This window comes from Stomoxys calcitrans, chromosome 1 (assembly GCF_963082655.1).
Source record: "Stomoxys calcitrans chromosome 1, idStoCalc2.1, whole genome shotgun sequence".
NCBI lineage: Eukaryota > Metazoa > Arthropoda > Insecta > Diptera > Muscidae > Stomoxys > Stomoxys calcitrans.
Genome location: NC_081552.1, coordinates 248,626,439 through 248,640,505, shown reverse-complemented (window position 1 = coordinate 248,640,505; position 14,067 = coordinate 248,626,439). Strand labels below are relative to the sequence as shown.

Sequence of the window (14,067 nt, the reverse complement as noted above, 5' to 3'; positions counted from 1 at the left end):
AAAAATGATTGAATCAATTAATTTTTTAATTGAAAATTGTCCAATTTAAATCATGATCGTAATTGAAAAAATATCCAGATTTAATTAAAAAATGATTGATTCAATTAATTTATGAATGAATTTTGAAAAAATTTTCGTGATATTTTGTTCTGTGTAGAGTGAGAATGGTGCACATTCTTAGCGACATGATACAAAAAGATAGACTAGATAGACTTGAAGGATACAAAAAGATAGACTATAGAATCAGAATAATAATTTGGTGGCAAAACTCTTTAAATATGAGGTAATTTCAACAGAGGAAAAAGAAATTAAACAAATAAGAGCGTGCTAAGTTCGGCTGGGCCGAATCTTATGTAACCTCAACCATGGGTAGCATTTATTGAGTTCGTTGCGCGGTATACCTTTTTAGGCAAACAAAGAATAATGAATAAGAACTGTTGTGCTATTGGAGCTATATCAAGTTATAGTCCGATTCGGACCATAAATGAATTGAATGCTGTACATAGTAGAAGTCATTGTGTAATATTTAAGTCCACTCGGATAGGGGTAGGGGCCCAAAATCGGGAGATCGCTTTATATGGGAGCTGTATCAAGCTATAGGTCGATTCAGACCATATTGGATGAGAATTGCGCCCTCTAGAGGCTCAAGAAGTCAAGATCTCAGATCGGTTTATACAACAGCTATATCAAGTTGTGTACCGATTTGCTCCATACTAAGCACAGCTGTTGAAAGTCATAACAAAGCACTTCATGCAAAATTGTAGCCAAAACGGATGAGAATTGCGCCCTCTAGCGACTCAAGAAGTCAAGATCCAAAATCGGTTTATATGGCAGCTATACCAGGTTATTAATCGATTTACACCATGCTTAGCATAGTGGTTGGAAGTGAAACCAAAATACCACGTGCGAAATAACAGCCAAATCGGAAAAGAATTGCGCCCTCTACAAGCTGAAGAAGTCAAGACCCAAGATCGGTTTATATGACAGCTAAATCAGGTTATGAACCGATTTGAACCATACTTGGCATAGTTGTTGGAAGTAATACTAAAACACCTCGTGCAAAATTTTAGTCAAATCAAACGAGAATTGCTCCCTCAAGAGGCTCAAGAAATCAAGACCCAATATCGGTCCCATTTAAAATCCCAACCGACCTACACTAGTTAAAAGTATTTGTGCAAAATTTCAAGCGCCTAGCTTTATTCCCTCGAAAGTTATCGTGCTTTTGGCAGACAGACGAACGGAAATGACTAGATCGACTTTAAATGTTATGACGATTAAGAATATATATATTTTATGGGGTCTTAGACGCAAATTTCGGGGTGTTACAAACAGAATGACTGGAATAGTATACCAGCATACTATGGTGGTGGGTATAAAAACTCCTCAATTAAAATAAAAAACTTAAAAAATGCGCAAACTTTTAACCTATTCAACACTTACTGATTCTAGTTCAAACTAAATAACAAATAAAAAACAAATTACCAAAAATTCAAAAAACAACAACAACAACTAACACTCATGTACAAATTACTGTTTTGTTTTTAAGTTTTTTCATATACACCTATTTTTTCTGTCCACATTGAAATCGATGAATTGCTTAAATTTATGTTATTTAAACATATTTTTAGTCCTATCTTAACTGCAAACTAATTTTTAATTTACAAATTTATCTGAAATATAAAATAAAAAACCTAAAAGTATAAAAAACCATAAACTCGTTCAAAAAAAAAATCACACCTATTTTTCTGCTCACAGGTGTACTTTAGTTTATTATAAATTTTTTTTTATTTGTATTTTCTTCAATCCAAATAAAATCTAGATTTCATCCATAAAAAAATCATTTGTATATGTATTAAGATAATGCTCCTATTTAGAAAATGCTATACTTTGCTCAGGTAGGGGTATCCATCACATCCAATGGACTGTATTGTATGTATGTTATTTCATAATCGTCTTCCGTGGGACTATCTGTTTCCTCAATTTCCTGCACAATGTTCTCCATTACACTGATACTATCATCATGATGGGGTTTCTTGGATCCTTTGTCACATTCATCACTTGGCATAGAAACGTCTGAATGCAATTTCAGATGCCGTTTTAGGCCTGCATGCCACTTAAATTTTTTACCACATATTTCGCAAACATGTTTGTTTTCGACTTTCACGTGTGTAGTTTTATGCACATACAGACCGGAGGGGCTTGTGAAGGACTTGCCACATTCCAGACAGGAAAATGGTTTCTCGCCTGTGTGAGTCATTTCATGGTATTTCTTCGATTGCTGCGTGCGGAAAGTTTTACCACATTCAAGACAGGAAAATGGTTTCTCGCCTGTGTGAGACATTTCATGGAGGTTCTTGGCTTGCCGCCCGGCGAATCGCCGATCACAAAATGAACAGGCAAATGGCTCTGGCGGTTTTTTACCCTTATGTACCCTATTGACATGAATGCCCTTCATCCCCACACCCTTGAAGACTTTTCCGCAAATCTCACAGGGATACTTCTTTTCGAATGTATGAAAATTAACATGATTTTTCAATTCAGTGGATGTGGTATAACGCAGTCCACAATGGGGACATACATAATTTTTAATGCCAGCATGCCGCTTTTTATGCACAGCCAGCTCACTTTTAAAACGAAATCTCCTAGTGCAATCCTTTTCGTCGCATACATATGGCCACTGAGACTTATCCAAGTGAAGATAACGATGGCCCTTTAGTGATCGGGGATTTGTTAGTACTTTGCCACATGTCTCGCAAGTGTATTTCTGCAGTTCTTTTCCCCATTTATGATGTTTCCTTTTGTGTTTGCTTAGACCAGAAAAACAAGTAAACTCCATGTTACAATTATCAATTTTACATTTATAAATATTAGGAATGCCATTATGATTGTTGATATGATGCCGAAGATCACCCAAGCGGTTATAGCCACGATTACAATTCGCAAAAGTACAAGGATACGCTTTTAAGCCCCGGTGTTGCTTTCGATCATGGGCCTCCAAACGATGGCGATAGCGAAATGTTTTCGAACATAAATCGCATGCAAAGCGACTTCTTCTGATCTTTTTTTCTTCGTAGTTTGCATCGGAATCTTCACTCGTAGGCTGAAAAAAAAATTTATATATAAAAAAATATACAGGCGAGGCATACAACTGAAATGTCGTCATTGAAATTCATAAATTGCTATTCTAAATTTAAAACTATAGTGGGGAAAACGGTAAAAAAGAGCGGTGTAAGTGTACACAGAAAGAATAAAAATCGGTTTCCATTGAGAAATTAATTGATCCAATTAATTTTTTAATTGAAACTGCTTCGATCACGAAAATGATAATATCAAAGTTTTTGAAAAAGCTGATTGAACAAATTTTCAATTAAGATTCAAATTAAAAAAAAAAAACAACTAGAAAGGCGTTAAGTTCGGCGGGCAAGCCACCTTTCGTCATATTCCGGTGAAAAATGAATAATTTATGCCAACATAGCAGCTATATCGAAATATGATCCGATTTGGATCAAATTCGGCACGGACATTGAGTGGTCCACTAAGTATAAGACATTGTTCAATTTTGTAGAACAAAATTTTGGTCGTTTTGGTAGCTATATCCAAATAAAGACCGATCTGACACGGATGTCGAAAAGCCTAACATAAGTCACTGTATCAAATTTGAGCAAATTGGGTTTATAAATGTGCCTTTTATGGGGCCATGACTTTAAATCGAAAGATCGGTCTATATGGCAGCTATATCCAAATCTGAACCGATCTGGGCCAAATTAAAGAAGGTTCTCGCAGGCGCTAACAAAACTTACTGTCCCCAATTTCGGCAAAATCGGACAATAAATGCGCCTTTTATGGCCCCAAAACCTTAAATCGAAAGATCGGTTTATATGGCAGCTATATCCAAATCTGCACCGATCTGGGCTAAAATGCAGAAAGCTGTCGGGGGGCCTAACACAAATCACTATACCAAATTTCGGCGAAATTGGAAAATAATTACGCCTTTTATGGGTCTTGACCTTAAATTCATATCTGAACCGATCTGGGCCAAATTGAAGAGGGATATCGAAATGCCTAACACAACTCAGTGTCCTCAGTGTCGGTGAAAACGGACAATAAATACGCCTTTTAAGGGCCCAACACCTTAAATCGGGAAATCGGTCTATATATATGGCAGCTGGCAACGTATGAACCACGAGCTGTATGAGCTGTATGACGACGATAGCATAGTTACACGCATCAAAATACAATGGCTGCGTTGGCTAGGTCATGTTGTCAGAATGGATGAAGAAGCTCCAGCAAAGAAGTCTTTTGAAGGCAAACACGGTGGTACACGCAAACCGGGAAGACCAAAAGCCCGATGGAAAGATCAAGTTGTGGGAGACACCTCGAAACTTGGTGTCAGAGATTTTAGAATGAGCGCAGAAGATCGAGGCGCTTGGAACGCTATTCTACGTTCGGGTAGTGAAAGAAATATTATGTCATAGGCAATTAAAGAAAGAAAGAAGATATGGCAGCTATATCTAAATCTGGACCGATCTGGGCCAAATTGAAGAAGGATGTCGAAGGATCTAGCGCAATATGGGGGTTATATCAAGATATAGTCCGATATAGCCCATCTTTGAACTTAAACTGCTTATGGACAAAAAAAAAGAATCTGTGCAAATTTTCAGCTCAATATCTCTATTTTTAAAGACTGTAGCATGATTTCAACAGACAGGCCGAAAGACGGTCAGGCGGACGGACATGGCTAGATCGTCTTAGATTTTTACGATGACATCGTCATGACATTTTAAGTCTATCCATGTCCGTCCGTCTGTCTGTCGAAAGCACTCTAAAGCTAGGCGCTTGAAATTTATTAGTTTAAGTCGTTTGGGATTGTAAATGGGCCAAATCGGTCCATGTTTTGATATAGCTGCCACATAAAACGATATTGGGTCTTGACTTCTTGAGCCTCTAGAGGGCGCAATTCTTATCCGATTTGGGTGCAATTTTGCACGTGGTGTTTTGGTATCACTTCCAACAACTGTGCCAAGTATGGTTCAAATCGCTCATAACTTGGTATAGCTGCCATATAAACCGATCTTGGATCTTGACTTCTTCAGCCGCTAGAGGGCGCAATTATTATCCGATTTGGCTGAAATTTTGCATGAGATTTTTTGTTATGACTTCCAACAACGGTGCTTAGTATGGCGCATCGGTACATAACCTGATATAGCTGCCATATAAACCGATCTTGGATTTTGACTTCTTGAGCCTCTAGAGGGCGCAATTCTCATACGATTTGGCAGAAATTTTGTATAACGGCTTCTCCCATGACCTTCAACATACGTGTTCAATAGGGTCTGAATCGATCTATAGCTCTCTCTCGATCTCTCGATTGTGCTTTTTGAGCCCCTACAAGACGCAATTCTTATCCGAATGGACTTTAATATTACACAAAATATGGTCAGAATCGGACTATAACTTGATATAGCTCCAATATATCTTTGTTTGCTTAAAAAGAAATACTTTACGTGGGGATAGCTATATTTGGCATATAAAATGATCCTTGGAACACGAAAATAATATTGAAACCCATTAACCTATAAAAGGTAAATGATAAAGAAAGCTTTAAAGCTTTTCGGATGTAACGGATTCTGTACCTGCAATAAACTTCTTAAATTTATAACCTAAACATAATAATGCTTACCGAATCGCATTCCGAAATGTCTTCATCGGGCGCGTAGTCATCATGTTTTTCCACCTTTGCCGGGGGCTCCAACTCCTTATCGTATTCCGATATATCTTTATAGGGTAAACAGTAATCATGTTCATGTTCAATCTTTATAGTAGGCTCCAACACCTCATCGCTTGGATTTGTAACAATATTCAAAGCGCATTTGTCTTTAAAGGTGCTAATATCGGTATTCTCTCTTACCAATGTCTTCTCCATATCTTTGCTCTTTTTCAAATGCTGATTCAACTGATTGTCTTGTTCTGCCAGAGGATCAAGACAATTTTCCGTTTCGTCTTCATCGGACTGTGTACTCTCCACAGATCTATAGGAATTTTCACAAAAAGTTTCTTCATTTATCGGGGACAAAACTGAGGCATCTCTTGAAATCTGTGATTCTGATTCTGTGACATCGCAATTCATTTCAATTAGCCTTGCTTTCATTTCATTGAACTTTTCTATTGATTTGTGGCACATTAATCGAAAGCTATGAAAATCCAAAATTTTTTTGAAACATTTTTCACACACCAAATGCGGGTAATCATCCCAAGGGACGCATTTTAAATTTGTACACTCCCTTAACTTTACATCTAAATTCTCAGTATTAAATAAATTGTAAGTTTCGCTTGGAAATTCCATCTTGTCGGCCAAATCTGAGAGGGTGCATAGACATGTACGACAGTAGGAATCTCTCTTCGAAATAACATTGAGTCTTTCAAGGTAGTTGCTAAAATGCAAACAAAAGTTTATGAAAATAGTAACGACAAATATAAATTGTACGACTTACTGATTGTTGTTGATGAAACCTTGCCAAAAAATCATTGCATCAAAAAATTTCCAATCTGACTTGTATTCTTCTTCCATTGCCTGATTTATTTTAGCATATTCTTCCATGAAGCGCCTTCGCAAAAAGACCCATCGGTATTTGCATTCCTGCACTAATAAGACCAAACGATGTCATTATATATGAAGTAAAATTTCTTACAATGTGCCTTTCTACCGGATTCTCCAAGGGCAGAAGCAATTGACGTCCATGTTTGTAGAGTTAGTGGACGTATATGATGATCTGGGTGTGCTTTGTTGTACAAGAACTCATGCTTCTTTACTTCCTCTATAAGCAGTTCATAAGCAAATTCTTCTTCCAAAGGCATTTTTATTACATATTTCAGATTTAAATAAAATTTCCATGAATTTCCCAATCAAAGACTGTAATGTTTGCACCGTATCGTCGGTCCTGTTCTTCTTCTTCTTCGACACTGGCACAGCTGTTCATATTCCACCAAAGTGAATTAAAACAATGAAACAGAGATACCAGATCTAACGAAACCTTTTTTGTGGGGGGTTTGTGCATGGTACAATTAAGAGGCATGGTGGTCTTACGCGAACAGCTGAAAACAGCCGGTCAGTTTGACGGTATTAAGATATCAATTCAGGATGCACTTATTGTACCATGATGCCACCAATACTGTTTTACGTCAGTGATGGCCCCTCCCGGTAGCGTTGATGGCAAATAATATTATGCTCTTTCTTTCAGTCGTTGTTTAGACAGCAACGAATGAACATAAGTAGGGGTATACGCATGGATTTTCTGTTTTAAACCTAGTACTGACTTTATTCAAAGCAAAAATGTCTATAATACTGCGAAACCTGACGGACTCTTTTCTTTCTCAGAATACAAAACAACATCACACAACAAAGACAACAGTATGGAAGCAGAGTTGATTCGGCCCATTTCGTGAGTATTTAATTATATTAGCTATTAAAATTCTGCGAAATTTATTCTGATGCAGCGACATGTCGCTACTATTTTGCTCATAGAACTCAGTACGACTTGTACGGGATGTGTTCGCACTATCTTCGTCACCATTTTTTTTATAGTGCGTTTTGACACTTGTTCGTGTGAAAAGTCGAAGTCAATACTAGGCTTTAAGCGTCATTAGCAAAACAACAAAATTGTACCCTCAACGAAACTACCTTGAGTGGCAAATGCCGTAAATTGAAATGTCAGAGGTTTTAGAAATTAACTTTGCTCTACAATTTATATTCTTCAAATGTGTTTTATTATGTATTTCATTATTATAAGACATTTCTGTTGCTTAAGGCTGGTACTACATTCGTTTTTCGCCGATTACCTTTTTTGGGTGATAGATTTTAAAGCAAAAAAAAAAACCCTGATTTCATTCAGTAGGATATTTCGGTAAAATTTTAATAAAATATTGGGTTGCCCAAAAAGTAATTGCGGATTTTTTAAAATAAAGTAAATGCATTTTTAATAAAACTTAGAATGAACTTTAATCAAATATAATTTTTCTACACTTTTTTCTAAAGCAAGCTAAAAGTAACAGCTGATAACTGACAGAAGAAAGAATGCAATTACAGAGTCACAAGCTGTGAAAAAATTTGTCAACGCCGACTATATGAAAAATCCACAATTACTTTTTGGGCAACCCAATAGTTATTTCATTGTTGTTGTTTTATTTGAGATGGCTTTTATTACCCTTTTCTTAAATCTAAATCTAACTCTATTTAACAAAAAGGCTGTACTTCGCTCAGGTGTTTGCTTTGCCAATATCCACCACATTCAATGGACTATATTATATATATGTTATTTCATAATTGCCTTCAGGTGTACTTTTTGGCTCCGCGATTTCCTGCACAGTGTTATCCAAGGCGCTGATACTATCCTCATGTGTATTTTCACCATCCTGATGTGTTTTCTTGTGACGGTAGTAGGAGCCCGGCCATCTGAATCCTTTGCCACATTCATCACACGAATATGGTTTAGAATCGGTAGAATGTAATTTAACATGTCCCTTTAAGCCGGAAGGCCATTTAAATTTTCTACCACATATTTCGCAAACGTATGGATTTTCGCCTTTCACATGCATATTTTTATGCGCTGCCAGACTGGAGGGGTATGTGAAGGTCTTACCACATTCCTGACACGAATAAGGCTTCTCGCCTGTGTGAGTCATTTCATGGAATTTCTTCGTTTGCAGCGAACTGAATTGGCGATCACAAAGCGAACAGGCAAATATGGTAGCACTTGGTTTTTTACCCTCATGTACCCTATTGACATGAGTTCTCATCATTCCCACACTTTTGAAGACCTTTTCGCAAAACTCACATGGATACTTCTTTTCGAATGTATGAAAATTAATATGAATTTTCAATTCAGTGCATGTGGTCTTACGCACTCCACAGTGAGGACAGACATAGTTTTTAATGCCAGCATGCCGCTTTTTATGTATAACCAGTTGGGACATTAAACGAAATCTCCGATTGCAATCCTTTTCATCACATACAAATGGCCACTGGGACTTATCCATGTGAATAAAACGATGGCCCGTTAGGGATCGGGGATTTGTCAATATTTTGCCACATATCTCGCAGGGGTATTTCTTAAGTTCTTTTCCGCATTTGTGATATTTCCTTTTGTGTTTGTTTAGACCAGAAAAACAAGTGTACTCCATGTTACAATCATCAATGTCACACTTGTAAACGTTGGGAATACCATTATGATTGTTGATATGATTTCGAAAATCACCCAACCGGTTATAGGCGCGATCACAATTCTCGAAAGTACAAGGATATGCTTGTAAGCCCTGGTGTTGTTTTCGAAGATGGGCCTCTAAACGGTGGCGATAGCGAAAGGTTTGCTGGCACAATTCACATTTAAGGGGATCCTTTTTCTTATTCATTATTGTTTTTTCTTCGTAGGGTGCATCGGAATCTTCAGAGGTTGACTAAAAAATATTTAAATAACAAAAAATTCGATTTCACCATTCAAACTCATAAAAAAGTGCTATTCTGAATTCGTAATTAGTAGGAGTAATGAAAAAAAATGCGAATTCTCATATTTCAAAAAAGTCAAAACTGTGTTTGCAGATTGTTGCCGTGTTTTATGTGTGGATAGTGATCATTGGCCTACTTGCTACTCGTCTTGCCTGCTATGTATTGACCAAAAAACGGCCGAACCGATTACCTTGAAATTTTCACAGATTGTGTAGGTTGGTCTGGAAGGAAACATAGGCTATAACATTTTTTTATATCGGGAGGGGGCGGGCCCTCCCCCTTACCCCAAAAGTACTTCCCAAAAATAAAAGTGGACCGATCGAGACAATATGGGATTCAAATGAAAGGAATTTAAGAGAAGAGTACGAATTTCGTAATAAAGGTTGTGTCTACCTGGGGGGCCGCCCCAGCCCCAAAACCCCTTAAAATAGGGTTATTTGACGATCATAACAATATGGGACTCAAATGAAAGGTATTCGGGAGTAGATTACGAATATGGTCAGGAAATAGGAATAGGCTTTATAATTTATTGATAACGGAAGGGAGCGGACCCTCCACCGCTACCCCAAAAACATCACCCAAAATCAAAAGTGGACCGATAAGGACAATATGGGTATCAAATGAAAAGTATACGGGAGTAGATAACGAATCTGGCATAAAAACTCATGTCGAAGTATGGGGGGTCACCCCACCCCCACAAAAACGCCCAAAATGGGCACATTAGCCAATCACGGTTTGTTTGTTCAGTATGGACTGAAAAACGGCAGAGCAGATTTTCTCGAAATTTTCGCATATTGTGTAGGTTGGTCTGGAAAGAAACATAGGCTATATAATTTTTCGGTATCCGAAGGAGGACGGACCCCCCCTATGCCAAAAACACAACCCAAAATCAAAAGTGAACCGATCGGGACAATATATTGGGTTGCCCAAAAAGTAATTGCGGATTTGTTAAAAGAAAGTAAATGCATTTTTAATAAAACTTAGAATGAACTTTAATAAAATATACTTTTTTTACACTTTTTTTCTAAAGCAAGCTAAAAGAAACATCTGATAACTGACAGAAGAAAGAATGCAATTACAGAGTCACAAGCTATGAAAAAATTTGTCAACGCCGGCTATATGAAAAATCCGCAATTACTTTTTGGGCAACCCAATAGGTATCAAATGAAAGGTATTGGAGAGTAGAATACAAATATGGTATTAAAATTTGAGTCTAAGTGCCCATCGGGCTGCCCCAACCCCAAACAGACATATTGAACGTTCATTTCAATATGGGGCTCAAATGAAAGATATTCGAGAGTAGATTTCGCATCTGGCATACAAAATCAGATGGAAGTATAGGGGGTCATGCCACCCTCAAAAACGCCATTAGACCCATTACGACTATATGATACTTGGCTGAACCGATTTTGTTAAAATATTCATAGATTGTATACGTTTGTCTGGAAGGAAACATAGGCTATATAATTTTTAGATATGGAGACGGACCCTCCCCCTTACGCCACCCATATTCGAAAGTGGTCCGATGGGCACAATAAGCGTTTCAAATGAAAGGAGACCATGAAACGAATATCGTATTAAAATTTGGGTCCAAGTACCCAGCGGAAAGAACGAATTTGATATCTATTTTCACTGCAAAGTGACGGTGGCCGCACCAGCCCCAAAACACCCTCCAAATGGTTCACATTACCGGCCATGGCAATATGGGGCTCAAATCAAAGTGATTTGGAAGTGCAGCACGAATTTGATATCCATATTTGAGTCGAAATGTCTGAGGTGCCATCTCTCCCCTAATGAGAAAATTACCCTAAGGAAGAACATTACCACCAGGAACCGAGAGGCGGCAAATTCTCACACATCAATGAGTGCTTTTCGATTCAAGTCTAAACTCAATGATAAGAGACCTTGTTTTATAGCCGAGCCCGAACGGTGTCCTGCAGACAGACACCTCTTTGGGGAAAATTTTTTAAATGACCATGCATGACGTTGTACCTCGCAAAAGTAGCCAACATTAATAGGGGATAAACACAGGAGGAAGGCGCAGTGGAGCGGTACCGGTTCGGCTAGTATCTATATGTATATATATAAGGCTACACGTATATATCTATGTACATTTTCAAAAACTATAAACTAACTAGAATTAATCAAATGGGCATGATTTCGAAAGCTTTCCAATTTTTGAGATTAATAACATAGACATAATAATGCTTACCGATTCGCATTCCGAAATGTCTTCATAAGGCACATAGTCAATATGTTCTTCATCCTTTACAGTTGAATCTGAATCTTCATCATTTGGATTTATAACAACTTTCAAAGTACATTTGCCTTTTATTGCACCGGAATCTCTTTTGCATTTCTCAGATGTTATATGGTCCTCTCTTTTATTTTTGGTTATTATGCTTTTTCTTTTGCGTGGTCCACATTTTCTCAAATCACTTTTGTTTCTTGATACTTCTTGCGTATCGTTGTCCTCCTCTAAATTTATATTTTGTTCTGCCAGAGGATCAATACAAATTTCCATTTCGTCTTCATCAATAGAGTGTGCACTCTCCACAGATCTATAAGAATCCTCATAAAAATGTTCTTCCTTTATAGGAGACGATAGTAAAGCATCTTTTGACATCTGTGAACCTGTAATATTGCAATTCAATTTCTTTTGTTTTTCTTGCATTTCATTGAATTTTTGTATAGATTTGTGGCACATCGTTCGAAAGTTATGAAAATCCAAAATTTTTTTGAAACATATTTTGCACACCAAATGCGGGTAATCATCCCAAGGAAGGCATTTTAAACTTGTGCATTCCATTAACTTAACATCTAAATTCTCAGCATTAAATAAATTGTAGCTTTCGTTTGGGGAATCCAGCTTGTCGGCAGAATCTGAGAGGGAGCTTAGACATGTCCGACAGTACGAATCTCTCCTTGACATATTATTAAGTCTTTCAAGGAAGTTGCTAAATTGCAGACAAAATGATAAGGGTTAGGTATGTAACATAAAATATGCTGGTGTGTTCTGGGATACACTTTCCCTATCCAAACCTTCAAACAGCTTGTTATTATAACGCGACATTTGATCATTTTCATAAAAAGATTTCTTGAAGAAAACAAAAAAAAATATGGGAATCCCCGAACACACCCTTCAAGTTATAAGACTTACTGTTTGCTGCTGACGAATCCTTGCCAAAAAGCCATTGCATCAAAATATTTCCAGTTGGACTTGTATTTTTCCCTTGCCTCACTTATTTTAACACATTCCTCCAGGAATCGCCTTCGCAGAAAGCGCCATCGGGATTTGCACTCATGCACTAACAAATACAAAAGATTTACTACTACCGGAGGTAGGATTACTTACAATGTGCCTGTTTACCTGATTCTCCCACGGCAGACGCAATTGACGTCCAAGTTTGTAGAGTTAGTTGGCGTTTGCGATGATCTGGGTGTGCATTGTTGTACAAGAATTCATGCTTTTTTACCTCCTTTATAAGCAGCTCATGAACAAATTCATCTTCAGGCATTTTATGTTATTTCACATTAATTTTTTCAATTACCATGAATTTCCCAATCTATAGTCAGCTGTTAAGAATTGCCCAATCAGCTGTAATCGAGTAAGCGAGTTGCCGTTTATAAATCGGAGGCTTACCTAAATTCAAGCGCTTAACTTTTATTTGTCAAAAATTGTCTCAATGATAAGAACTCGTATTCTGTTCAGATTTTCAAGCGGAATGCTGTCAAACTTCATATAAAAAAAACCGTCGGCGAAACGTTGGCTAAAAGAAAAGTAGTACTCTGTTTATAGTGAGGAAAATGGCAAAAACACTCAAAGTGGCAGCTTTTAAACCATTGCCAGCATTATTTTTGCATGTTTTATTGGTTTCAAAGTTTCCTTTTTCCTTATTTATTTGCGAAAAACCAAATTAAATAGAGAAAACAATAAGTGCAGACAAAAATTTTTAATTGTTCCGCAAGCGAAATTTGACAGCAATCAAATGTTTTCGTTTCTATACCAAAACATGTTTTTTTTTATTCCGGCACGGGATAGCTGTGGGATCATGGTACAATTGTACAATGGTACATCCTGTTGTGGGATGAAGGGACATGAAAGTGATTTTCATTCCGATAGCAGGAAAAACCTACCACACGAAGGCGAAAGATTTTCGTCCTATTAGCCTGTCATCCTTTATGCTGAAAACTCTTGAGAGGTTGATAGAAATATATCTTAGGGCAAAGATTCCCCGATCAACGACCTAGTCGGCTACATAGAGGGTTCTCTCGCCGACGTCAATCATGAAGGAGTTGGAGTTTCTAGGCATCAACTCTACCGTAAGAAAGTTTATTATTAACTTACTTACCACAAAATGCATTACTGTAGGCTTAGGATCTGTGGATCTAAAAAGATGGGTCAGTAGAGGAACGCCTCAAGAACGTATACTGTCTCCTATTTTAGACTATAGCCATTAACAATATATTATTGTCCCCGGAAGAAAAAGGCGTAAAAGTGGTCGCGTATGCTGATGACGTGGCAATTGCGGTTATGGGAAAGTTTCCCAGCCCTCTAAGAGAAAGCT

The 14,067-nt window shown here is 37.4% G+C and overlaps 1 protein-coding gene across 1 annotated transcript; it reads right to left on the bottom strand.

Annotated features, from left to right (window-relative positions):
• Positions 1 to 1,761: 1,761 nt before the first annotated feature.
• Positions 1,762 to 13,075, bottom strand: LOC106092545 (zinc finger protein 208). The gene is made up of 8 exons (XM_059369177.1): positions 12,870 to 13,075; positions 12,660 to 12,807; positions 11,712 to 12,456; positions 8,305 to 9,450; positions 6,705 to 6,885; positions 6,492 to 6,642; positions 5,681 to 6,431; positions 1,762 to 3,100 (listed from the first exon to the last, which is right to left on the bottom strand). The coding sequence occupies exons 1-8, from the start codon at positions 13,015 to 13,017 to the stop codon at positions 1,892 to 1,894; spliced, it is 4,479 nt and encodes a 1,492-aa protein (XP_059225160.1). The 5' UTR covers positions 13,018 to 13,075; the 3' UTR covers positions 1,762 to 1,891.
• Positions 13,076 to 14,067: the final 992 nt, after the last annotated feature.